This window comes from Pseudopipra pipra, chromosome 20 (genome assembly GCF_036250125.1).
Source record: "Pseudopipra pipra isolate bDixPip1 chromosome 20, bDixPip1.hap1, whole genome shotgun sequence".
Lineage (NCBI taxonomy): Eukaryota > Metazoa > Chordata > Aves > Passeriformes > Pipridae > Pseudopipra > Pseudopipra pipra.
The window spans coordinates 2225425-2252329 of NC_087568.1; the positions used below are offsets into that span (position 1 = coordinate 2225425).

At 50.1% G+C, this 26905-nt stretch overlaps 3 protein-coding genes and 1 long non-coding RNA gene across 5 annotated transcripts; 2 read left to right on the forward strand and 2 right to left on the reverse strand.

Moving 5' to 3' along the window:
- Positions 1–87: 87 nt before the first annotated feature.
- CUTA (cutA divalent cation tolerance homolog) lies at positions 88–9258 on the reverse strand. The gene is made up of 6 exons (XM_064676662.1): positions 9111–9258; positions 6628–6776; positions 3244–3303; positions 1959–2004; positions 1665–1714; positions 88–1121 (listed from the first exon to the last, which is right to left on the reverse strand). The coding sequence occupies exons 1-6, from the start codon at positions 9189–9191 to the stop codon at positions 1019–1021; spliced, it is 489 nt and encodes a 162-aa protein (XP_064532732.1). The 5' UTR covers positions 9192–9258; the 3' UTR covers positions 88–1018.
- Positions 1117–4925, forward strand: LOC135424946 (uncharacterized). Of its 2 annotated transcripts, none has more exons than XR_010435435.1 (2): positions 1117–1866; positions 4329–4925. It is a non-coding gene; the product is annotated as an uncharacterized LOC135424946 (long non-coding RNA). The 2 variants fall into 2 exon arrangements; XR_010435434.1 differs by lacking the exon at positions 1117–1866 and adding an exon at positions 3299–4221.
- Positions 9259–10717: 1459 nt separating the features above from the next.
- PSMD5 (proteasome 26S subunit, non-ATPase 5) lies at positions 10718–17570 on the forward strand. The gene is made up of 10 exons (XM_064676660.1): positions 10718–10916; positions 11048–11192; positions 11792–11905; positions 12292–12420; positions 12908–13017; positions 13433–13575; positions 14020–14211; positions 14398–14507; positions 14966–15106; positions 15603–17570. The coding sequence occupies exons 1-10, from the start codon at positions 10723–10725 to the stop codon at positions 15858–15860; spliced, it is 1536 nt and encodes a 511-aa protein (XP_064532730.1). The 5' UTR covers positions 10718–10722; the 3' UTR covers positions 15861–17570.
- A 388-nt stretch (positions 17571–17958) lies between these two features.
- On the reverse strand, positions 17959–20009 carry B3GALT9 (beta-1,3-galactosyltransferase 9). Its single transcript, XM_064676661.1, has one exon. It carries the CDS (start codon positions 20007–20009, stop codon positions 18891–18893), a length of 1119 nt encoding a protein of 372 aa, XP_064532731.1. The 3' UTR covers positions 17959–18890.
- Between the last annotated feature and the right edge of the window lie 6896 nt (positions 20010–26905).

Sequence of the window (26905 nt, forward strand, 5' to 3'; positions counted from 1 at the left end):
CTGCAAGCCCAGGATGGGCCTTTCCTCCTGCCCAGCTCACTGAGGACACCACACAGCAAACTGTGACCACACCTGAGCCTGCCCAGGTAAGAAATGCTGCTGTTTATTCCCTTCCCAGTCACATAAATCCTCAATATTCTATAAGTTATATCCCATTAAACTATTAATGAGCATCTTTTTACAAGGTTAAGCTTGGCCTGGGCAAAAAGCCACTGTTCAGGCTGGGTAAGGGATGCAGGGCTGGGGTAAGGGATGCAGGGCTGGGGCAATGTCCTGGTCCTGTTGGCACTTGGGTTCCCTGGACTGGCCATGGAAGTTGCCCAGCTCATTCCAGCTCTCCCCAGCTCATCCCAGCTCTCCCCAGCTCATCCCAGCTCTCCCCAGCTCTCCCCAGCTCCATGGCAGGGCAGGGTCACACATGTGCTGCTTGTGGCTCCTGGTAGTTCCTTGCGGCATCTGCTGGAGTTTGCTGCTTCCTTGGGTTCTGTGAGGCTCCAGCAGCACGTTTCCTGACAGCAGGAGAGGGCGGGAGCCGGCACGTCGCGGGGTGCCCGGCCACATCCTGCTGCCTCGGGCTGGGGAAGCGGGAGGCAGAGCGGGGCAGGATGCTGGGAACGAGCAGGGGGGCCAGGCAGGGTTCAGGCACTGGCTGTGGGCACACATGGAACTGGAGGGGCTGCCAGGCCATGGCTTCCATAAGGAATTTGCTGCTGGCAGCATGAAAGAGCCCCCAAATGCGTCCTGACATGAGCATCTCTGTTTCCTCATCCACAATGGTGCAGGGAGCAGCCTTTCCCTCTTCAGCCTGCACCAGCTCTGGGCTGCTCAGTCCTCCCTGGTCAGGCCAAGGAGGGGATGTTTCCAGTGCAAACGAAATTCCCAATCCCAAACTCCTGTGTTACAGCAAACCTGAGAAGGCAGAAGCTGCCTCCTCACGGGTAGGTCCTGCCTGCCCAGGGAGACCCGCGTGGCTCAGCAGGGTCCGCCCAGTCTCCCAAAACTGAGGTGACCTTTCCAGTCAGTCCCGTGGGACGTTTTCCTCGATCCATTTGAGGTAGAGAGGGTTTCCTTGGTCAATAGGCAGGCTGATGATCTCGGGGATTTCAAAGGGATGGATGGATCTAAAGTGGAAACAGCCGCAGAGGAGCAGTGTCAGCACAGTCCCGCCCTGCTCCCGGCGCAGGAAGCCGAGCTCTCGGCTCCCAGCCGCTCATCCCAGCCCTGCCCTGCACTCCCCACGGACTTCAAAGCACCCACAGCTTCTTTTTGCCATGTGGGAATTTCTCTTTGAGTTTGGGGTTTACCACAGGCAGCAGCCCACTGCCGGGGGTCTGGCCCAAAGCTGGCTGTGCTCGCCCCTCGGGGCTTGGGGAGCGCAGGAAATCCTGCCAGGAGGCTGCCAGGGAACAACCTGTGTGAGGAGAAGGGGGATCCCTCCTCGTATCCAGCATGGAGGGGCTGGTTGAAGCCCAGTAGTTGGTATTTCTGCCAACCTTTTCTTTTTTGCTGATGCCACCTCTGGTTTTTTCTGGCTCACAGGTACAGTGGGAGCACTTCACCACACCCTGGGTGGGAAGGGACTCAAGGAACTCCCAAACTCGAGCAGGAGAGGACAGCCTACCTTGGATTGGATCCCCAGTGCTCCCACAGAGCCAGAGCCTCACCTGACGTAGTTGGACAATTCCCCTATTTTGGATGTCCTGGTTTTCACTATCTGTGGAGAGTAAAAACACCAAAACAGAACCCAAGGGAGACTGGAAAGGGACAGAGAGATCCTGCACCTGCAGTTCCACTGCTCCCATCCAGCACTGCCATGCCCACAGACAGGTGTTTGGGATCCCTGGGTACATTCCAAACCACGGACAGGTTGGTGCCACCCTCCCCCAACCTCCCTGCAGCCCTTTCTTGCTGGGGCCATTTGTGATGGGCGTTTTGTGAGGTAGGGAACAATCACTTACCAGCAGTATTTCAGTGGATTCTTCCAGTTCCCCTTTCCAGAAATACCTGGATTTAAAAGAAAAGCAGCATCAGCAGATACAGCTCTGTCTGCAGCCCTGCCAGGCCCTCCAGGGTTATTTTCCCTGCTTGGTGCTTTCTTGCACGTGGCCGTTTCTTTACAAAGTGGCTCAAGAAGCATCGCTGGCCCCAAAAGTGCTGAGCACGTGACTGAGCACCCCAGATTTATGGACCAGAGACTCCTTGGTTATGCCAGCCTCCAGAGAGCTGCCCAGGGGGGATGCCAGGGCCAATTTGCTGGGATTGGGGTGTCTGTGGGGGTCTGTGGGGGTGGCCCTGCCCTGAGCAGCGGCCGCGGGACGGCGCCTGCAGGGATTGTGCTTGGGAGGCTGAGCACGGCAGCATCCTGCTTTCCTCCCCTCCTTCCCTGCAGGAGAGGAGATGCACTTCTCATGAGTCAGATATGACCTTTGCAAGCACTGCCAGAAGGCCGTGGTGATTTCATCTGTGTGCTGGGCTCCTGCGCCGGGAGGACTCGGAGGCGTCGCGGTGTCTCCCGAGCAGGGCCCGGAGCAGAAACCAGCTGGAGCAGCCAGGGCTGTGCAGGAGCAACTCAGCTCGGGCTGTTGGGGCTCATGGGGAGTGAAGGACGAGGGGAAGAAGGTTATCATTGGGTTTGCCCTAATTCAGCAGCCTGTGCCTGGCTATGGGAGAGCCTGAGGGGTGCACTGTGAGGACCCCTGGGGCAGGGAGGCTGAGGTAGGATCTGCTCCCCTCTTCTGGCAGGGCCAGGGTGTTCCTATGAGGAAAAAGCTGGTTTGGGGCTCTGCTCTTTAACCCCTCTTACAAGTGCAATCCCTTTGTGTGGACAGCTGAGGGCACCTGCAGAGCAGGTTGTGTTTCAAGGTCAAAGATACTGGTTTGTCTTCCTTCCTGAAAGTGCTGCTTAAGATTGTAAAGGCCTTTTCTGGTCCCTCTCTGGGCTTCTTTTTAGAGCCTCTAATAACAGGCACTGTGTCCTCAGGACCATAAATCCTAGATTGCTGGATCTCCCTGTAGCCAAGTAACCAATAAACAAATGGTCCCCACGGGCAGCTGGAGCATCTGCACTCCTTAATAAGCCTGGAGCACGGTGAGGCTCCTCTCCCCCATCTGCACCAACAAAGACCCAGCAGCCTTGTGGAAACTGCCTCCTCTGCCCAGGGCCATGGGGTGTCCACCTCCTCCCTTCCTCCCAGGAGAGCTTGGGTTTGCCTCCTCCACAGGGGAATGTTGAGCCCAACTTACAAGGCCGAGCTCTTGGGCAGGATGTTCACCTGGGCAGCCAGCTTCTTGTCCATGATGGCCCTGGGGGAGACAGGAGGGGAGTCAGTGCCAGCCCAGCTGAGTGCCCAACCCCAGATATTCCCTCATGCTGCCCTAGACTGCCACCAGCAGTTGTGACATAAGGAGACATGGAATTTCGGGTTACTTATTACCCTGAGAAAGCTGAGGCAAAGGTGACCTTCAGCTGGAGCTGCTTCAGCTCAGGCCCTCCTGACAGTGCTCTGAGACCGTCCCTGCTGTCCCTCTGTGCCAAGAAGGAAAGTTGGGTGTCTTTCCTGGCCTGGGTGGTGCCAGGACCCTGCCCAGTGTCATCCCTGTGCCCCCCTGGCTGTGGGGACACCAGGACAGGGACTGAGCTGTGGGGCCACAAGAACCGGGGCTGGGATGGACAGGAAGGGGTTTGTCTCCAGCTCATGTATTTACACTGTCAAACTGTCCCTCTTCCTCACAGAGCAGCCTCAATGTGGATCTTGTTAAACTAACAACATCAAGGTTTTTCTACCCAAAATGTCCTAGAAATCTGAAGCCCAAACAAATTCCTTCCCTCCGGCAGCCTCCGTTACTTGTGGGCTGGTTTGTTATTGCAGAGCTGCCTGACTCTGCCAGCAGAAGTGATATTTCAGTGATTACAGAGTACTGAAGTGATCTCAGGGTGGATTTTTAGAAGAAAGGGGCAAATGATGTGTTTTGTGACCACAGCAATGCCTGGCCCTTCTCAGGGAGATGCAGCCCCAGCCCTTGCAGGGAGCTCCTTCGGGGCATTCAGTGACCTCACCTTTGGTTTTCTTTAACACTGACCTCCCCAGGAACTACTTCGTACCAAGGGCTTTGGCAATGCAACATTTAACTTCTAGAGGACCCTAAACTGCAGAGGAGACATTAGTTATCAGATGTTGGAGGGCTTGATTCAACAACCTACAAAAATTAACTCTTGGTGAGGTAAAGAACTAAACCCATTCCAAGTAATTACTGCTCTAATTCAAAACTCTCTCCAGAATGTTTTTTGGCTCAGAGCAAGTTAAAGTTTTTTTATCCTTACATTCAAGGTATGGTACAACCTGGAGGAAACTACAAACAAACTCTAAGGAGCTCTTGCTGGGAGGAAAGCAGCCCTTCCCAATGATCCTACAACATCTTGCCACTCCAGAAGTTCACTGGAGAACCAGTGCCTGGACACGGATAACTCCTGGGATGGTGTTTAATGTTTACTGACAAAGGTTATGGACATGGACTGGTGGCTCAGGGGACCATGGCCAGAGAGGAGAGCGTCTGAGGAGGCTCAGGGTTGTTTGCTCTCACCATGTGTGGGCAGTTCCAGGCATTTAATGCTGGTGGAGCATCTTGAGTTAATCTTCAGACCAACAAACTGCAGCAGCCCGAGCAGAGACACCCCTGCTGTGACTGTCGTGTCACACATGGCACAAATCATTTCGGTTTTGCTGCCTGCAACTTGCAAGTGGCTTTAGCACAGGAGCCTTTCAGTTTGGGTGCTCTGTCCCTGCAAACTGAGATCCTGAACTTGGTTTTAGCAAGCTCAGCAGGAAAAAGTGGCCACCATGGGAAAGGGGAACATTATAAGAAGCTGAATGTGATCTGTGGAAAACGACTGCATAATACATGATAGCTTTAGGTTGGGCACTTAATGTGTGTTTCTTTGTCCTTGCCTCACAATAGAATCAGAATTGAGTCGGATTAAATATTAATAAGCAGAAAAGCAAAGAAAATGATACACGCAGACCTAAGGCAGCAGTGGGGGCTGACAGGCTGATTTGGTGTGGGATAGGCTGTGTGAGGGGCAGTGGCCACAACACACAACCCAGGGGGTCAACTGCCCCCAGCAGGCACAGGGGAGAGGTGAGAAGGTCTTCAGGTGCTGAATTCTACCTGTAGCTCTTCTGCTTTCACAAAGCTTGAACCCTTTTTCCCTAAAACCAGTGGAAAATTCCCTTGCAGACTGAGGCATCAGCGAGTGCTGCACCGAGCAATGCAAGGGAAGAATAAACAGCACAGGAAAAAGGTGTGTGGGAAAATGAGCATAAGGCCCTGTGTCATCCCCTACAACCATGGCTCATCCATCCAAATTCCAGAACAAAGGAACAATCACTCCACCAGTAAAACCACAACCAAAGTACAAATATCTCAGCGATGGGGAGTGATTTATTTCCTCTCCCTTCCCTGCAAGATGAGGAACAAAGAGTGGAAAATGTTTGCAAAGCTGTTAAGATGAGGCATTTTCAGGCACTGAGGCTCTTTTCACCAGCCATGTACAGTTACTCCCTTTTTTAGATGACACGGAGCAGTGCAGACATAATTCTATTTGGATTTCTTAGTACAGTTGCAGTATTTAAGGTGACACAAAATCCCTTTCAGGAGCCTGTCAGTTCCTGAACGACTGTTTGGGAGCACTTTACTGGAGCAGGAGGGTTTTTGGCAAGCAGCAGGGGAGCAGGGAAAACAGCGCAGGAGGTGTTGCAGGAAACTTCATGGTCCATCATAAACACTTCCCCAGTCAACACAGGTTCAGGGCTTTGAACAAACCATCTATTGAGTCAGGCACTGACAGATGTGTGCAAAAAACTCAGCATGCAAAATATCATGCAAAGTACCTCATATATTCAAACAGAATGAAAAAAAATGGAGGTAAAGCCCTCGTTCCCTGAAGTTTCTGCAGATCCTGGGTGGGACCTCACCAATGTTTGTTGTGGACCTCCTTTCATTTTTTTTTTTGTATTTGCATGTCATGTGCTTTGTCCCTCTCTACAAATACCCCTCCTGGCATTTTGTTATCTGCTGCTCTAGAGAAGAAGAAAAACTGTGGGACGTCAGAGAACAAGGGGCTGGGGCTTAGTCCATCTGAGGACACAGAGACTCAGGGTCGTGGCTTTAAAATGGGCGTGAAAATGAGAGGCAGTGGAATAAATTGAGAATTACTTGATGTTACCATGGCATTGACTTCAGAGGCAACTGTCAGCTCTCTTTGAGACAGAACAGCTCTTGGTAAGGGTGTTTGTGGCACAGAGAGAGTGTCAGTGAAAAGGAGTGATGCTCTGGTATCAGGGAATCATGGAATGGTTTGGATTGGAAGGGTGACCCTTCCAAGGTCACCTCATTCTACCCCCCTGCCATGGGCAGGGACACCTTCCACTAGCCCAGGTTGCTCCAAGCCCCATCCAACCTGGCCTTGGACACTGCCAGGGATGAGGCAGCCACAGCTTCTCTGGGCAACCTGTGCCAGGGCCTCCCCACCCTCAAAATGCAAAATACGCAGGGGTGCAGCTCCTCTCGAGGGACAAGGGAAAGCTTTATTCCACAAGGAGCAGACGAGCAGGGGAGACATCTCCATACCTTGCAATATCCTTGGCAATCTGCTCGTTGAGGCAGTTGATGAAGGCCATGGAGCTGGTCCCTGGGATGTAGCTGCCGGTGAGGGCGGAGTGGAGCTGCAGGGCCAGCCCCCTCAGCAGTGGGTACATCAGCACCGCCAGCGTCAGCACCTCCAGGAGACACCAGAGGGGGTGGGAAGAACCCCGGTGAGGGTGGGAGGGGAAACACTGCACTTTGGAAAACTCAGCATTTACATCGTCTGTGGCCGGAGGGACATTTCCAGGCTCCTTTCCACACTGCAGTGACCAGCTGGGATTTAGGGGAGAACATCCTCATAAAGGGATTAATTCCACTCCAAAGGAGACAATCCCATGCTGTGCCAAGAGCTTGGGGCAGGAGAGGGGCAGTTTGGAGGCTGTATCAGCCCAGAGGTGCCCAGACCTCGGCTGTGTGAGGTCACCCCTGGACTAACAGGGGTTACAACCCCCCCCCCCCCGGCTCAGCAGCCAGGACTGGTTTTCCACAGAAGAATAAATACACATTTCTATGCAAAAAAAAAAGGAACAAGAAGGGAACGACTCCCACACCGAGCACATCTTTCCTGCTGAGGACATATCCTGCAGCCACCCTTCAGCCATGTGCCAAGAGTGAGGCACATCCATCCCTCTGGGAAATGGGGGGCCAGGGCCCTCTGCCTCCCCGGGGATGTGGGAAGGAGAAGAGCAGCGTGTCACATAGTGTGTCCATGGAAAACAGATTTGGGCTGGAGCTTGAGGGGGGACCAGAGCCCCAGCTTGTGCACCTGGAGAGCTCTAATCCTGCCCTGTCAGCCCAGGATGATTATTCTCCTCTGCCACGGCTGCTGTGCAGCCCACCCAGGCCATGCTACAGCCTGCAAGGGAGGGCAAGACTTCAAGGCAGCTTTTAAGTTCATTTCATCCAAATTACCTGATACTAACAGTGAAATTGGATCCTTCTGGGCCCAGAAATCCTAATAGCACATCCCAGGTCTGCAGGGCTGCACAAACAGCCCCGCTCTCCCTGTGGCCTGGCAGGGCACAGCAACAAGTGGGTTTTGCTGTGCATTAGCTGTGATTCCTGGCAAGCCTCGTGGCTGCTGCTTGTGCTCACATGCCATAAACAGACTCATAAAAATATATCATTATCTCAGCAGGGATGCTGCTGGAGAGGGAGAGGAATCTGGAGTGCTGAGGAACAGGCAGGGATGGGGCCGTCCGGGGCTGCAGCACTCGCAGGGTCTCACAGCTGCTCTTCCCTTTGTCTTTTGTCTTGTTTTTGACACAAACAGCATCTGGCCCTGGTTCAGCTACAGTGATTAAAACATGCTTATAAGCCTAAGAATATATTCCTTTTCCCCTCTCATTTCCACTCTCCTTTGTCCTCTGAAAATCCTCCCATTACAGTGTCAACGTCAAATTCTTTTAAAAAAAAAATTGAATTAAAAATCTCTTTTGTCACCACAAAGTCAAGAGCTCTTTTCCATTTGGAAAATGACTGATGTGTTCTACTGCTTGTCTCCTCTTTTCCAGTCCGTTTGAGGAAATATTCTTTGTTATCACAAGGATCATTGTAATAATTTTTAGAGCTCCTTCTGTGCTCTTTTTTCCCATTAAGCCATTTAAAAAACATACAACAAATCCCAGGAGCTACTCAGAGAATTACAAGCCAAACAGGGATACGCTGGTGTACCTATTTTTCCAGATTAAAATGTAATCATGCTCCTGGCTCAGGAAAAAAAATCCAACCTGTTCAGCCTGGAGATCATTAATCTTCTTGGAAGATGTATGTGCATAAATCCCCAGGACCATTTATGATTGAATATTAGTACAAATATGAGCACTCTTTTTTGGGGGGGATGTTTCCCTCCTTTTTATCTCTGAAAAGAAAGATAAAAGACCTCCACCCCCCTTTTTTTTTTCCCTAGAATAATTGTATTTGCTAAGGGATGGTGGAAAAGAGGAGTGAAACTTCAGGATTCCTGCCTGATAAACCAAATAAGCTCGTGATTGCCAAAATATTGAACAAAACTGAAAACACCCCTGTCAGATTTTAAGCACTTCACTGAAAAGAACTGAACAGCAAAATGACAGAGAGACTGAGAGATTTCAGCAATATTTGTTTTGGCTTTGCTGAACTAAAAACAGCTTTAGAATCCCCACGTTAGGACTTTCTGCCTAGTTTTGATGAGACTGTGTTAAAAAAAACCCCAACAAACAACACCACCCAAACACAACTCGTGGCAACGCTGAGTTTGCCCTGAGCTTCCTGAGAGCAAGTGGAAAAAAAAACAAAACTCCTTGGAAATTTGCTTTGCTCTCGGTAGAGACGGGGAGGACATTCCTCCTGCGAGATGGATCCGTGCAGAGGTTCCCTTACAAAGGTACAGGCAGGTATTTCCATGGTTGTTTGGTGCGGGTCGATGTCCCCAAAGGGTCACCCGTGTCCCCCCCATCCCGGTGCCAGAGCCCCCCCATCCCACTTACCAGCAGCAAAGTGCCCCGGCCTGGCCGGGGCCAGCCCTGGGCAGCGGATGGCAACGGGCAGCGCTGGCTCAGCCACTCCATGTCCGTCCCCTCCGTCCCTCCACCTGCTCTGCCCGAGCTGGGAATGCTGCCTGGGCAGGCTGCCCATGCGAGCACTAACTCCTCCTCCTCCTCCTCTTCCTCCAGCCTGGTGCCCGCCTGCCTGCCCGGCGAGGGGCTGGGGCAGGGACAGGGGACAGCACAGTGTTCTGTCCCCTCCTGCCACCCCGAGCCTTGGCATCCCCCTCTCTGCACCTGCCTGACCCGCGGGGCTGGGGGATGGATTGTCCAAAAGTGGGGTCCAACCATAGCAGGGACAAACAAACCCCTGGGTGGTGTATTATCAAGCTCTTGCCCCAACGTGTGCTGGGGAAATCTCTCTCTCCAGTGTTGTCCCTGGTGCTCTGAGACCTGCTGATGGCACTTGTCACTTTTGCTTTGAATTCCCCATCTATAAAACAGTTATTTTCTCAGATTTAATGTTGTCAGGGCTCTGTACTCTTCAGTTCTCCCTGTGCTGTCCCTGATGCTCTGAGACCTCTGATGCCACTTGTCACTTTTGCTTTGAATTTCCCATCCATAAAACAGTTATTTTCTCAGATTTAATGTTGTCAGAGCTCTGTACTCTTTGGATAGAAACCATCAGGCAGCTGCCAAGTCTTGTTGTGTTGTTTGTGCCTAAAACCTCCAGCAAGGAGGAACCGAGTGCTGCTCTCTGTCTCACACCATAACTTCATTTGGTCCCTGCTGTAAGTTGATTGTGTTCCTGCTGTAACTTTGCTGGGTTCCTGTCAGTTCCCATAAGCTGTAAAACATATTCCAGCCTGGATTTAGAACCCGTCCCTTTGTGGTCTGGAAGGTGCCGATGACACGTTGCCACCTTGGGGGTCTCAGGAGGTGTGAAATAGCCCCGGGCTCTGCAGGGCTTTCCTTCACTTAATTGTCCAGGGGTTGAAAAACTGACATTTTCTCAGGTGGTTTGAAACAAATTCCGAGTTTTTTTTGCAGTGGCCGAGCTGTCCCTAGGGCTGAGAGGGTCCCGGCTCTGCCCCCCTTGCAAACCCCTCCAGATCCCCCCATCGCAGGGGTGACACCATTTGGGGGGTCTGCTCTGGGACCCGATTTTAGGAGCTCTCTAAACACAGACACACAGTATAGTTTAGAAAGAAGATATTGTTTATTCTTTTCTTTACTATTGTAGAAGTTATTTGAGGACACCAGTTATGTTCCACAAAAGGTGAGAAAATGCAGCTCGAACACATCGGGGGCCGAGCCCCCCCAACCCCTCAGCGGGACCACACCCCCAGCAGGGCCACGCCCCGCCAGTCATCAGAGCCACGCCCATCTCTGACCACGCCCGAATCAGGCGGAGCCAAGACGGGGCGTGGTGCGCCGACATTTGTTTACAGGCGGACGCGAAAGGAGACCTTAGCAACCGCCGCGTCGTTGCTAAGGGCGGCGGAAATCTCGCGATAACCCCGCCCAGCCCTTGTTCAAGGCGGGTGGAGTTCTCGCGATACTCCTGCCCGGCCGTCGCTACGGGTGGCCCGAGCTCTCGCGATGTTTCGCGGACATGGCGGAGGCGGCGGCCAAGATGGCGGAGGCGGCGGCGGCGCTGCTGGAGCGGGCGGCCCGGCGGGATGCGGAGCTCGAGGAGCTACGGGCCCTGCGGGTCGCCCTGCAGGCCGTGCCGCCCGCCGCCCTCCGCGCCCGCCTCGGCGAGCACCACCTGGGAGCGCTCTTCGCCCTCCTCAGCGCCAATGACCGGTGAGCGGCCCCGCCGCCCCCTCGCTGCTGTTCCTGTTCCTCCCCGGCTCCTTCAGGGTGGGGGTGGCACGGCTGGCACAGGTTTGTCCCCCCCCTCCTCACGGGCTCGGTTTCCTCTCCATCCCGCCCAGGGAACAGGTGTCCGCTTGTGTTTCCATCCTGGAGAGGCTCCTGCAGGCCCTGGACCCCCTGTACGTGATCCAGAACCTCCGGGAAGAACTCCAGAAAGGGCTTTGTCACCCCGAGGACTCCGTGAAGATCCTCACCATAGCCCAGGTACGGAGGTTCCTCCAGCTCTGTGTGGAGCCAGGCTGGGTCAGTCCTCACCTCTTACTGCTGTTTCATGCCTTAATTTGTGATAAAAGCTCCACAGCACTGCAAGAATTATGCTCTTACACACACACACACATTTTAGGATAATCTGTACATAAACACACTGTGCAGTGTGTTTATGATATTCAGTTATAATGTATAAAGCTGTCCTGTCAAAAGTAACTTGTAAATGAAACTTATGGCTAAAACTTTCCCGGCCAGCACCACCAGCAGGTGCTGGAAGAATTAAAAGCAGCAACATTTTTATATTCGGGATACTTTAAGCAATATTGTGTAAACAGCAAAGAGGAAGAGGCTGTGGCAACTTGACACTTCTTGCAGTGATTTAAAAGACTCTCTTCTGTGGTTTGGAAACATTGTGGTTTGGAGTGGGCTTCTGGAAGTTTCATGCTCAGCTAAAAGCAGCTGCTCAGGGTGTTGGCCAGTGGAATTTTGATCCCAGAATGGTGATTGTGGCTGTCTGTGGAGCTCTTCCAGTGCTTGAATGTCCTCACAGTAGAAAAAGCTTGCTTTAACGTTATTTTCTCTAATTATTTGCTCAGGTTGGGAGGATTGTTGAAGACCCAGGTGCTGTCACAGAAATTCTCAACAGCCCGGAGCTGTTACGGCAAATAATAAACTGCATCGGGGGAGAGAAGATTGCAGTGGCCAAGGAGGTGAGCTGGGCTTTGTTGTTAATTCCTCTGCACAAACCACCTTTTCCACGTGTCCAAGATGAAGAGCTTCTGCCCTTCCCTGAGGGAAAGAGAGCTCGTGGTGCTTGAAAGATGTTACGAGAAATTGCTTAGTTGTGACAGAAGATTTACCCAGAACTGTCATCTTCCAGTAGATGTTGGTGCCAAAGTGAACTTGTAAATCAGAATTTGATGCCAGACACCTGGATAACAATAACCACAACTAGCTCTCATCAACAAAAAATGAGTTGTAATTAAAATTAACGTGTAACTAGACTTAATAAGTTAATAAAGAACATAAGCCTGATAATCTTGGAATTTTTTTTCTTGTTTGTTTTTAATACCAAACTCCTGTTTTTTGCTTCCAGGCCATCAAATCCCTGTCCAGAATAGCCCAGACACAAGAAGGTCTGGAGGCTTTGTTTGTGAGCAGTTTGTTGAGTGACCTGAGAAATGTCATGGCCACGAGTGACATCGTTCGGTACCGAGTGTACGAGGTGGGGCTGCAGTTCCCTGGGGGGTCTGAGGCACAGCCTGGGCTTTATGGCTCTTAAATCAACATTTATCACTGCCTTTGTGAACTTTCTGAAAGGAAGATTCAAATGGCTGCTGTGGTCTCTTAACCTCTGCATGTGAAGCGCTGCTGAAAGTTCTGGAGGGGGAAGAGATGAGAGGGATGCCAAGTGTGTCAGTTTAGAGGTGGATGGTTAAGAAGAAATAACACAATTTAGCCATTCTAGAGCTTAATGGGAATAGCAGAGGGAAAATTGGCTGTGAATGGAAATAAATGTGCTGTAAACTTGGGACTCCTTACAAACATATTTCAGGCAAACCTTTGGGTTAATGATGAAAACATCATGAAATTCTCTATTTGATATATTCTCTATTTGATAATCAGCATTATAAGGTGTATTTGGCTGTTACTGTGAATTGTTATCATTAGAATGTTTTTATAAACCATCCTTTCTTTTTGTTTTTCTTCAGTTAATTGTGGAGATTTCTTCAGTGTCAGCAGAGTCCCTGAATTACTGTGCAAACAGTGGGTTAATATCTGAGTTAATTGGGGAGCTCACTGGAGAGGATGTGCTGGTCAGGTATGTTGGGCTTGGTAAAACTCTGATATTCAGTCTTAAAATAACACTCTGTGAACACATTTGTGTGTGGGTTTTGTGAAACCCTTTTCAGGAAAACGCTTTATCTGCCTCTTCTTAAACCTCCTCGAGTGTAAAATACTTTATACATTTGAGAGCTGAGGTGAAGCTTCCCCAGTGTGATGTGGTAATTGTTTGGCTGCAGTACAAACACTTTTAATTCTTTCCTGCACCTCAAGTAAGAGCTGAGTGAACTTGGAGGAGTGTTTGACAATTGGGGTGATTTCTTTTTTGGTTTTTTGTTTGGATTTTGTTTTACAGGTATGGGTTTGTTGTTTGTTTTTTTTTTTTTTTTTTAATCACTGAATACTTCAAAACCCCTCTAAACCAAGCCAAACTAAGTGTTTGTGTGTTCCAGAGCCACCTGTATAGAGATGGTGACCTCGCTGGCCCACACCCCCCAGGGCCGGCAGTACCTGGCTCAACAAGGAGTGATTGATAAAATCTCAAACATCATCCTTGGAGCAGAGTCTGATCCTTTCTCCAGCTTCTATTTGCCAGGTAACATCATGCACTTCTTGTTTACAGGCTTTACTGCCTGCTTTAGTTAATGAGTCGAATTGTTAAGCCTCTCTTTTGAAAGCTCATGTGAATTTTTGAATATTGGATTGGATATAGAAAGAGTTCAATATATAAAATATTGGATATATATAAAAAATGCTGAAGGGCAAGACTGACACATGAATAATATTCCTCATTAATAGAGGTAGTACAGGTAAGTGCTGTACCTTTTGAAGTTTGTGTTATTGTAGAATTTTTTTAGGAATGTAAAGGTTGTGAATTAAGGAACTGACAAAATCTTGGCTTTTTCTTTAGTTCTGTCTTTCCACACTATTCGGACTGATAATACAAATTTAGCAACAAAACAATCCCACATTTAGTTTTGTCATTGCTGAAGTTATTGTTTCTCCCCTCAGTGCTTTATTTTGGTCTTTGTTTCCTCAGGATTTGTGAAGTTTTTTGGGAATCTGGCAGTTGTAGACAGTCCCCAGCAGATCTGTGAGCGATACCCTGTCTTCATGGAAAAAGTCTTTGAAATGGCAGAAAGTCAGGATCCAACCATGATTGGAGTGGCTGTGGACACCCTGGGAATCCTGGGATCAAATGTGGAAGGCAAACAGGTTTTACAGAAAACTAGTTAGTACCTTTTTTCTATAATAAAACTTTCTCAGTGTGACACAAGAGTGGGTTGATTTGGTGTAAAAGGAATTGGAAAATGTATTTACCTAATAAATATATTTCTAATGGGACTGAGGGGTAACTCTGTACTCCTGTACAGGTCTGACTCAATTAACTAGAAGCACTTTTCTTTTGTTTTGAAAGGAAGTAGGTTCCAAAACCTGTTGAGCAAAATAGGGCACCAGGCCAAGAATGCCCCCACGGAGCTACGGCTGCGGTGCTTGGATGCCATTTCATCTCTTCTTTACTTGCCTGTAAGTTGGTGCTTGTTTGTTCTTTTTTTTCCTTTAAATCTACAAGAATGAAATTGTTATTATACCTGAGTAATTGTGAGAAGATCTTCTGAAGCCTCTGGCTTGGGTAGAAGTGGTGCTCTCTAGTATTCTGAGCCACTGATTTTACTGTTTAGAAATTCCCTTATTTATTTGCTTAAGGGTTGACTTTGTAAGAAACCAGGTGTTCTGAAATGTTTATAAAATATGAAGTCAAGACTTCATTGACAAGGCAATGAGAATAAACAGGTTAATATCCTTGTGCTTAAAGGGATGGTGGCAACTGCTCTAATCCCTGTGTGTGTGCCTTAGATCCAGCCATCTGGGTTTAATGGTGGAGCTCTGCAGGAGTGAGGAAACCATTTGAACATACACTGAAAACCTGAAAGCTTTTCCTAATCCTAATCAAACTCTTTTGGTTTTGGGTGTGATTTGTGCAGCCAGAGCAGCAGACAGAAGACCTTTTAAGGATGACAGAATCCTGGTTCACATCCCTGTCCAGCCAGCCCCTGGAACTCTTCAGGAGCATCAGCACTCAGCCATTCCCTGACCTCCACTGTGGGGCTTTACGAGTGTTCACTGTAAGTACCTTTTGCTTTCAAAGATCAGGGAGTGAATTATGTTGCCCTTCAGTCTCAGATTTATCGATTTTTTTTTAAAGTTAATGCCCCAGAATTCTTGCTGAAGCCCAGAAATGGTCAGAAATAGGCCTTTTTCCCTGTGCCCCACTTGCAATCCCCCTTTAAAGAAGGCAGCAGACATGTCATGTCTGTAATGTCTCCAAGAAATTGGAGAGGGTTAAAAAAGGCAACAGCTGTGCTCCAGGGTGCTGCCTCCATCCCAGAGGCACTGCTGTGATAATTCCCTTCAAACTTTGAAGATCAGCACTGAGCTGTGCTTGTTGTGCAGTGTTAGACCCTGCTGCTTGATTTGAGTTGTGGAACCACTGTGTGCAACGAGTATCTCATTTCATTTCTCCTGGTCCTTGGCTGTTTGCCGAAGAACCTACTGTGTAACTGCTTTGGGGGGGATTAAAATGAGATGTTTCCCCTCTCCCACACCTCTTCCTGTTTTCAGGCCATTGCAAATCAACCATGGGCCCAGAAGCTGATGCTGCACAGCCCGGGGTTTGTGGAGTACGTTGTGGACAGATCTGTGGAGCCTGACAAAGCTTCCAAGGATGCTAAATACGAACTGGTGAAGGCCCTGGTAAACTCCAAAACAATTGCAGAGATCTTTGGGAATCAGTATTACCTGAGGCTCAGGGCTTACCTGCAGGAGGGCCCTTACTACGTCAAGGCAGTTTCTACCACAGCTGTGGAAGGAGCAGAATAATGTCACTGGTGTCTTGCAAAATGTGTTCCTGAAACAGGGGTTGAGGTACAATGTGTAAAGACTCTCCACACTGGGGTGTCTTTAGGTTGTCTCTTTAAAGGAATGTGAGGGTATTTTGACTCTGTTTGAAATGAGTCATGAGAGCAAATTAAAGCCTATTTGATGTTTCCCCATAAATGTCACGGCAGAAGTTCCCTGTGTGCTGTCATGAGACAACCCAGGTAAGCACTTCCCAACTGCTGCACTTCCCAACTACTGACTGGGTTTGATTTTGCAGAATTTGTTGGTGGTTGGTTAAATTGTTGTTGGATTTAAAGTTTCTATCGTGTTTTCTCAGTAGGTTCCAGTTCAGTTAAAAAAGGCAAAAACCAAACACCAAAACACCTTGAGGTTTGTAACCTCAGATGCTGCCATAGGTTATCTTCTTTTTTTTTTTTTAAATAATTCTTTTTTTATATCTGCCAAAATTGGCACTTGCATGGAACACACTCTTTACCCTGTCAGAATCCTGTTGCTGGGAATAAGCCACACTCTGTCCACATGAGGGAGTATGAACTGGATTCACTTCTGTTCTCAACCTGCTGGATGTGAGTCTTGCTTGAATAAATAACCCTAAATATTGTTTACATCTTATGCTGAGGAGTTAAAAAACAAACCTTGTAGCCCTTCTGAAAACAAATCAATGCTGTAGTGGATCAAACCAAACTGGAGCTTTGTCTCCCTTGGCTGCAACGTGGTGTGGCAGCTCAGTTTAGTGGCTCAAAAGGAGCCTGAGCTGTAGCACTACAAAGCTACTTCAGAACCAAATCTTTAATTGTTTATACTGTTTTTTAACAGAGATGAATTTTTTTTAAGTGTTATTTAAAGAAATGTATGATTTTAGTTGCCCGAGTTAAAGGGGTAAGAACATGAAACTTTCGTGTTTGAGGGTGTGAATGAACCAGGAGGATGGAAATGTACCTTAGGAAGCTGGAATCTTCTTTTGAAGGTGTCAGATAACTGTGGGAGAGAATCAAGATGTGTCTTTGTCCATAAACAGAGACCACAGTGTACTTTATATCAAATACATTATTTTTGTTGAGGACATATTTGAGGAATAGCTGAGGGGGGAGCATAGTGAACCATGGAATTACTGCTTTGGGGCTTGTTCTAGTGATGTGTCAGTCAGGGATGACTCTGGCAATGCTCACCCCATGTCCCTGTGCTGCCAGGGAAGCAGGAGGATCCAGTCATGCAGGAACTCTCTCCTTGCCTGTGGGAGGTGGAGGTGCAGCTGCTATTGCCAAAAATCGCTGCCAAGGAGTGCAAGTGGGCTCAGAGGAGCTGGGGAGGATCCCTTCATGTTTGCTGAGTGTCTGAGAGGAGTGATCTGCCTTGCTGCTCCAAGATGGACAAAAGTTGTCCTCCTCCATGACACTGCTGCTACTTTCACCCCAAATGTGCCCCAAAAATATCTGCTGGTGAGAAATGTACCATGGTGTCTTGTTTGTAAATAGAGAACGTGGAGCTTCAGGAGACCTGCATCCAGAAAAAAAAACATCAAAGCACTGACAAGGAAGTGAAAAGAATATAGAAGTCCTTACTTTGCACTTGTTTTGGGCAGTTCAACTTTGTTATTTTAGGTGGCTTTGTGTGCTGGTCGCTCTGTATGAGCCATATGCTACAAACCTCAGTAAAAGAAATCAATATATAAACCTTTTCTGCAATTCATGAGTCTCTTCCATGTGTGTTTTCAGCTGCTGCTTTTGAAGGCTACTCTGTGTGCTCAGTCTTTAGCATCTGCTTTGCATAGTACATTTGCCAAAGACAATATTTTAGAATAGGCAGAGATGCCAAACAAGGGGATTTTTTTTATGTATGCACATATGCTTTGTTTTATTGAGCTTGGAGCTCAACATTGATCAATTGATCACACACTTCCCCCTTATTATTCACTTGCAGTTCCCTGCCCATGCTGTACATTGCCATCTGGGTTACATGCTGCTGTGCCTGATATAAATGGAAAATATAAGTGTCTCTGTCATCCCCTCTTTAAAGTAACAGGTGGAGATAATGGAGGAAAAACCAGAAATGGAATGCTGGAGAAGGAGAATTGAGGTAACACGCTAAACTTTTAGTTTAAAGAACAAAACAAACCCACACAGAAAACCCCAAACCAAAACTCAACATTTGGCCAAAGTTAACAAGCAGAATAACTTGGTATTTCAGAATTGTGGGTCCTTGGGAACACACCTCCAAGTCCTTTAATCCCAGTGGGAAGAGTAGCTGGGGCTGTCAGAGGTACATGGGTGTCTCAGTTGTAGGACAAACCTGACCAGCTGGTCCTGCTGCTGAAAGAGTGGACATGGAAGAGTTTATCTGGAGGAGGGAGGTGTGGATGGGTTTTGTGTTCTGGGACTTGTTCCTGCTTTGGGGAATTTTTCCATTTTTAATGATGTTGGTGTTACCAGTTTGCTGGTGAATCTGTTCTACCCTTGCTGCTGGCGCTGTTCTCCAGCGTGCTTCTGTGTCCTGGAGCTGCCTTGTCAGTGTGTCTCTGAAGCCATGACTGACAGAAATACAAGATTCTTTAACAGGCAAGTTGGATTTCTTGCCTGGAATCTCCCTGAGCCATTTCCATGCTGGCTCAGTGTCTGCTCCTCTCCCTTTCCCTAGTGCTGTAAACCAGCCTGCTCAGAAGCAGCTCCTTCTGTGAGTGGAAAGCTTCCCCTTTGGTACAAAATTCTTTATAAGCTGGTGATGCTTCACTTGGATAAAAAGTGGAGAAGGTGTTTTGAGGACTCAAAAGTCTGAAAAACACTGGAGACAGACAGTTTCTTGGAATACTCTTACTTTACTTATATGCATGCACTTGTAGGTACTTACATAGAGTACATCCATTTTGCTGCTGTCACACACTGTAGCTCTGGGAATTCATTTGCTGTTGAAGGGAGGAGACCTGACTTTGGGAGGGCATCACTACTGCTGAATGTTACAGGATAAAGCAGCTGCCAAAAAGAAAATTCAGCCTTTCTTCGTCAAAGCTAAGCCTTAATTGACAAAATGAAGAACCTCATTTTTTATTCTATCCAAGTTGAACTGCTTGAACTTGTCAATGTAGGTCAGAACCCTGCAGGACACCAGGCTGTAGTAGGTTTCCAGCAAGGAACAATCTTCCCCACTGCTTGTTTCCTCCCAGGCTTTAAATAGCTCGTCCTCCTTCACGTTGGAAGAGGTGAAGATGAATTTATAGCAGCATCGATTGTAGCTGATGTGCTTCCCCCCAGAAAAGCGGGAGCTGTGCATGGGAGTGATCCCAGCTTTCTTAGCACAGATTCCCACAAAAATATCTGGGGGCACTGACAGTGGCACCTCCTTGGCAGCCACGTAAACCTTGCGGGCGACGTCCTGGGATATGACGAAGGCGCTGCCGTGGCAGAAATCCGGGTAAAACTCCTCGGGATACTGATGGGGGGGAACGAAGGCAGGGCTTTGGGGGTCCCTGTCAGGCACTCCCTGATGAATGACCCTCCCAAGGTAGATGTCCTCTAGTTGTGTTAAGCTCAGCAGGTACCCAGCCAGGCTTGGAACACCCACAAACACGTCCTCGTCTGCTTCGAGGATAAATCTCGCCCGGGGACAGAAAGTCACCGCCCACTCCACGCTCAGCAGCATCTTCTGTGTCTGTGTCTGCGGGGAATCGATGAAAGCACCTTCAATAATGTCCCTGTGCTTGTGAGCCTCTTCACTGATCTCCAGCTGGGTGCTTTCTGAAGCTGCCTTTCCTACAGCAAACAGAGTGAGGATGGTGTAACCTCTGGTGTCTGTCACGTTGCCCCACGTCTGCCTGATCGTGTCGCGCCTTGTCCTGTTTTTTGGGCTGCTGTGGACGAGGATGAGCAAAAACACCTCTTGGTCCGAGCATGTCACTGCACTGCTGACAGAGTGAGAGAGGTTGGCCTTTAGGGGATCCATGTCCAGCTTCCTGGCCCTCTCCCTGATCTCCAGAGTCTTTGCATCGGTGTAGGACAGGGGAAAGGAGTGCAGGAAATATTCCTCCAGTAAATCCGCCCCGAAGAGCAGCACGTGGAAAAGCAGGACATTAAAGAGGATGAAGCACCACTGGTGAGTCCGGAGCCTGCACAGTGTTGGCTGGGGAAGGGAAGACATGGACACTCAGTTCTCCTGCCACTCAAACAAAAAAGGCTTTCCCTCATTTTAAAATATATTTGTGCAAAGCAATCACAACTTTTAGACCGTGGTCTTTGCATTTATTAATTTGAAGCTCTTTTTCTCCTAGAAACTGAAGGAATCTACAGGAAGGTACTTCATGTGGCACACCAACATCCCAAGCTGGGAAGGACATTACCATGTTGTAATTTAGAAGTTTTGTGCATCCATGTGTGGCAATAGTAGGGAATAACTTGCTATTAGTATTTGCTGACTATTTTTAGCCTGTTGCTGAAGGCCTGAGGTGCTACAGAAGACCTGTCATGGTAACATGTGTCCCTGAAGGAGAATTCTCCTATGGCCTCACACTGCCCTGTGGAAGCTGGCAGGGTAAGAATCCAGGGTGAATGGGGCTTGGAGCAACCTGGGCTAGTGGAAGGTGTTCCTGCTCATGGCAGGGGGTGGAACAAGATAATTTTTAGGGTCCCTTCCAACCCAAACCATTCCATGAAAGCTGTAGGAGGCTGAAGCACTTACCTGCATGGTGGTGGGAGCTGTGCCTGCAGCAGGGGCTGTGTGGGCAGTTCCTGCCTGGCAGTGGCTGTATCTGGGTCTGCAGGATCCAGTTACTGCCCTGTACCTGGAGGCTGTGGCTTCCCCTCACCTGTCTGGGAGGAGGAAAGATGATCCCAGGGGATGATCGTGTTGCAGCTGCATAAAACAAAGGGAACAAACCCCTGGCCTTGCCCTTTATTAATTTCTGATGCTTGGGGTGGGGTCTCAGCAATAAGTGAAGGCACTGCCAGGGCTCACTTGGTAAAAGGGTCCCTGGTACTGCTGGGAAACTGTTCTTGATCTGCCATTTGCTGCTGGAGTTTGGGGTTGTGTTTTACAGCTGTGCCATTTCGTGGTGGTTCCCCAGTCCTTGGCAGGAGACCCCTGCCCCGAGCACTCTGCATCCCCTGAGCTGGAGGTTTGGGGTGTGAACTTGCTTGGGTTTGCCTTGGTGGGGGCTGTGGGGGACACCCCGAGGCTGTGGGTGCTGCTGGGCCAGGCTGTTCCCTGGACAGGCTCCTGCCTTCGGCTGGGCCGGAGTTTCCAGGAGCTTCCATGTGTTACTGTTGGCTCAGGCCAGGGCTGTGCTGGAGCTGACTGGGCTGGGGAGCTGCAGGGGACTGGAAGTGCTGGAGGGGGAAGTGCCAAAGACACCACAAACAGGATGGAGGTGTCAGCAGGGGGGAGAGTTGGGTTTGGCAGAGGGTCTGTGGAGCCTGCAGAGCTCCGAGGGGAGAGGGGCTTGTGGGTCCCCAGGGGATGGTGGCAACGGTGCTGTTTGATGGGGAACTGAGGTGGGAGGTGTCAGTCCTCATCAGCACAACTGGGAACTCCAGTCTCCATGTGGGAGCAAAGAGATCATAATTGCTTTTTGATTTTGGAAAGATTTCTGACAGGTCAGGGTGTGTTTCTGTTCCTGCATCCTTGGGTGACAGGGAGCAAGGAGAACACAGTGTTGCTGTGGTTTGGCTTAGCTCTGACCATTCCAAACCTCCCTGAAGCATCCCTAGGGGAGCCTGGATCAGCCAAATGACCCAGGGGGATGGAGCAGAGCTTTGATTTCTGGCTTGGGGTGTCTGGGGTTAATCCCCCAGCTCTGGCTGAGCCCCTCAGCTCTCCCAGCTGTGTTGGGAAAACACAGGGAGCAAAGGAACTACAGAAGAAACCAGCTCCTCAAAATGTGGTCACAGCTTGGAAGTGCATCCTGCCCCTCTGAAAGACCCCCAAACACATCCCACTGTGCTTTAGGCTTTCCAAAAAGAGGGAAAACTCCTTTCCCAGAGTTTGTGTGTCAGCTGGGCTGCAGCTTCATCTGGAGCAGCCTCACACTCTGCAATCCTCCCAGAGGTTGTGCTTTGAAGCCTGGGGAGCTGAGCTGTCAACACGGGAAGTGTCAGTTCAGCGTGTGCTCTGAAGGAAGAAACCAATAAGGAAATACCTTTCATGAACAATAATACAGCACTGCCACCCCAGATGCCCATCCTGGGGAAAAAAAAAAAAAGTCCTCTGAAGATGTTCTGTCTCCAGCTAAACCATTTAATGAGCAAATAAATACTAGTGTATGAAACCCCTTATATTAAAAATTGTGTGTCCTTAGAATAATGATAAAATAATAATTATAAACCCCATATGTGCATCATCCCTGTTGCAATTAGGCCCAGCATGGTGCTTGCGGTGCTGCTCAAGTCGTTTCTTCAGCTCTGCTTTGTGGTGCCAGCAGGAACTCTGATACCACATCTATAAGATTAACACTCCCCAACCACAGCACAGGCAGCTCTCAGATGTGGGATTTTGTTTATCCACAGAGCCTGGCTGAGTCCCACTGGGAGAAAGCTGAGGAACAGCAAGGAGAAGACTCCTGAAGGGTAAAGTAACTGATCTGGGAGTTCCAGGGAGTCTGCCTGGGGGTCATCCCTCCATCACCTTTAAACCCAGGATTCAGGGAAATGCAACCCACAGCAGCTCACGTGTGACCTCGTCTCACTTTTCAGATGGGTAAAGTGAAGCTCGTTCAGGGAAATCCTCACTCCCAGGGAGAGCCAAGAGTTTCCTGAAGAAGAGGGAATTCAGGACCCTGGAGTGGCTGAAGTCAGGTCAGTGGGGGTAGGAATGCTGTTCCTACAGCTGCACTGAAACCCTGCACAATCCTGTGGGTGTAAATTAGGGAAACATCCAGGAAAAGCAGGTTTTCCTGAGCCACAGGGCTATAATTTGCTTTATGTGAGATGTTTTCACGTTGTCCTTGAATTTTATGTCCAAACCAACCTCATTACAGGAGCAGGGATGTACCAGTAACTCTGTAGACAGCCTGACCTACCCTAAAGCTATGAGTGTTCAGATTAAAGGATGGTTTGGGTTTGTTTTTTTGTTTTTTTTTTTTTTTTGAGAGGAAGGGCCCTGAACTCCTGCCATATCCAAGGATCAGAGCAGAGGTGCCAGGAGAGGGCAGTGGGAGATGCTGTGGAGCAGGAGGTGCCCGGGGCAGGCAGGGTGGGACACGTGCTGAGAGGAGCAGCTGAACCCACAGCTTCCTAAAACATCTCCTAAAGCCTCCTGGCTTCCCTCCCAATGCTGGGAACATTTGGAAGGGGGAGCAGAGCCTGGCTGGTTTCAGTTCTGCTTGACTCTGCTTCGTGGGAATGTGAAGGCTTCGGATGACGCACTGTTCTCAGGAGATGGTGCAGGAGAGGGTGGATGGATGGAATTTATGGGGAAAATCCAGTGAAAACTGTTTTTTTCTCAATATAAATCTGTTCACATATAAAAACTTGAGCTCAACCTGCCTTAGATGTCTGTGTGGTTGTTCTGTGCTGTGCCCTGTCTTTCCCTGCAGGGTGGACACCCCCTGGTTCCCCCAGTTCTCAGGCTCTTCCCAAAAGAGGGGTTGATTCCTACAGGCAGGTTTTCAAATTTTCACTCAACACTTCCTTGCTCCAGAGACAGGTCAGAACCCACCTGCAGGCAGGCAGCTTTTCTGGCACAACATCCCTTTCCACAAGGCATTCCCTGTGCCCTCATGGAGACACTTGTCTTATTTTAAGGCTCAGAGCTGACCAGTGTCATCCCACCAGTCCCCAGAGGGGATGCTCTGGGAACACAAAGCACTCCCAGGTCTCCACAGGGTCCCCACTATTCCAACCTGCCTTTTGCAGGGTTTCACACAGACCTGAGAGCACGAGGGGCTGCGAAGGGACTTGTCTGGTGTTTAATAACAGCATCAGTTGCAAGAAACAGAGACGGTTGTTTTGGTCTTAGTCACCTAATGGCAATGTTTGTGCTCCAAGAGATGATTCAGCTCTTGCAGGCAGTTCTTCACCTTACGTTCTCCATGGGGTTTGGGGGATGATGGAAGAGGAGGCTTTGTAAGAGTTCCACAGAGTGTGTTTCACTTGTTTTTGATATTTAATGTCCCTTTGGGTGTTAAATATAAGTAGACACCTGAAAGCCAAGCCAAGGAACCTGAGCACTGGCACACCAGACAAACAGCTCCTGGTGTGCAGATGAAGGAGTCTTTGCCTCTGATTTAATGGCTCACTCGATGACACTAAAACAATGTTTTTATAACCAGGTTCCCTACATTCTTTTTTTTTTCTTTGCATACATCAGTCTCGGAGTTCCAGAGCTGTACCTTTTTGTATGGTATGTTTGATTATTACTTCTTGAGATCAATGACAGCTTTGACAGCCACCTACCTCTGTGTTCCTGGATTGCCACAGCCTCAGCCCCCCCGTGTCTGAAAGTTCTGCTTCAGCCTTGGAGATGCTGAGTTGAACATGAGCTGTGAGTGGAGAGGGCATAAACTTGTGAAAAACATGGAGCTGTGAGGCCACAGGGCTCCAGCCCTTGGGCTGAGCGGGTTCTCCCCACCAAGATGTCAACTGGAGAGAGAAGTTGTTTATTTTACAGTGGCCCAGCAGCCCCCCTGTTGTTACTCATTCTCACAGTGTGCTGTGAGGGTGCTTTGCCCTTTCATTCCCTGGAGCCAGGCTCAGGCTGGATTTGTGCCTGGCAAGTCGAGATTCCCATGAAATTCCTTTGACAGGCACAACATCCACAGCAGCGCCGGGGGTTTGATTACAGCCAGTCCACGCTCCGACAGCATTTACAGCTGGGAGCGGATCCTGTGTCACTGTTCCCAACTCTCCGGCCCCTCTGTGGCTGCCGTGGTGCTGGGCAGCAGCTGAGCCATCTCTCCTGGGGCCCTCCTCACCCTGGGGCTGGTGAGGGGTCCACATGTGTCTGTGTGATGCACCCAAAAAGGCAAAGCTGCCCGAGGTCATGGAGGGAAACAGGAGCTGGAGGCAAGTGCTGGGGCTCGAGTGATGCCCCAGCCCGTCCTCTCCAGGTCCTGAGGTGCTGGATGGATCCAGCTGTGCTCCCACTGGTGCCCCAGGGCTGGGGAGGGGGCTGCAGCCCTCCCAGCCATGGCCAAGGCTCCCACTGTTCCCCATCACCCTCTGGCAGGGTGCTCGAGGTTATCAGGGAGCTCAACAGGACAAGGGCACTCTCACTAACGAGTCCCTGGAGCACACGGTGAGCTGGACTCGGGTAATGTGCTGTGCAGAAGATGACTTTCTCTCTCTCCTGTCTCTGACTCATCCTATTTTTGCCACCCACAGATTTATTTATTGCTCTCCCAGACACAGAAACAGCAGAGTTGAGTCTCCCTGCCCTGTGACAGCCCCTCCTCGAGCAGTGATCTGCCGGAGCAGCCGGGCGGGCGTTTCCCTGCACTCATCCCTGGGGGGGTCTCACACTGGGGGGTTGCCTTTCCCAGGAGCCTCCCCTGTGCTGCTCCCCCAGCCTGGCTCTGCTCTGGAGAACTCGTGTGTTCACATGGCCCTGCAAATGGCACTTGGCATCCCTGGATGTGCCCGTTCCCTGGTGCTGCTCATTCCCTGCCCACCGGGACACGGCCCCTGGGGATCTGTGCTCTCCTGCTCTGGGGTGTGGGGGGAATGTGAGGATGCTGAAGGGGCTCCCCAGCAGAGCTGTGGGGACTGAGGGAGTCGAGAGGAGGAGGGATGGTCCTGTAGTAGGTATGTGAAATCCTGGTTAATTGTATTTTGTGTTAATAGGGTGACTTTATTTCCCTCTTTGGGAAAGGATTTGTAGCATCGATGGCATTTGGGAAGCACTGCAGGTGGGGGCAGAGAGGACCAGCTCAGCCAGAGCTGTGCCCCCAAAATGCTGAATGGTGCCTTTGCTGAGGATGCTGCTGTGCCTTCCCCCACTTCCCCCTGGGCTTTGGGGGTGCAGGGAATCGTGCTGGAGCTGTGAGCAGTCCCCAGGACAAAGGCTCTCTTTGCTGAGGTAGGATCCCACCAAGTGGGAGAGCTTGTCCCTGTGCAGCCCCCCTGCTCCACAAAGGGGCTGGGGTGGCACCAGTGCCCTTCCAGGCCAGGGGCAGGTGGGACCAGGCCCCCCTTCATTGCTCAGGCTCCAGCACTCGGATGGGGACGTTCCCTTCTGGCTCTTTCTCGTTCATTTTTCTCTTTTCTCCCCGTCCCCACCCCCCGTAACTGTTTTAAATAATTCCTCCCCCACGCCTGTGTTATCACCCAGCATGTCAATACGCTCGGTGCCACCCACCCCCTCCTCCCGGAGCTGCACGTTAACGATTTGCACCAGATAATGTGAGGCAATTAGTGAATGAAGAATAACCTTCCCACTTAAAAGCATGATGGGTCGGGAAGCATCACGCGGGTGGGTTGCACGGGGAGCATTAATTGCTTTTCTCTCCAATGACTCCCAGTGTAGGAGAGCTCATATGGAGAGAGAGGAGGAGGAAGAGGTGCTGCGGGAGAAACAAAGTCTCTGGTCCTGGCGAGAAGCTGTAAAGCCCAGAGCCTGCGAGTGGGCACTTCCCTCTGGAGCGGGGGGGTTGTGGCACAGCGGGGGCTGTGGCAGCGAGCGGGCACCGTGTGATCCAAGGGCCGGGGCTGCCGGGAGCAGTGGATGGGCAGGGCGGGGTATCCCGGGGTCAGGGGGAGCTGATGGGGAGAAACCACCGCTCTGGAAGCAGCTCCGGCCTGAGTGGCGTCACCTCCCTGGGTGTGACTGAAGGGGGCTTTGGTGTTTTGGGTGATGGTGCGCAGTGGGAGCTGCTCGGATTCCAGCTGTTCACATCTGGCCCACGAGAGAGGAGGACACAGTTTTGGGGCACTTTGTGCTTGGCCACATCGTTACAGGTGGCACCTCCTGACTCCGGGCACGTGGGGCTGAACTTGGAGGGGAGAGAAGGCACCTTGGATCCACCCCCTTAACCCTTTCCTGGAGTCAGCCGGCTCGTTTCCAGGCGGATCCCGCTGTCCCTGGGCTGGGGCCATTCCCCAGCGGGG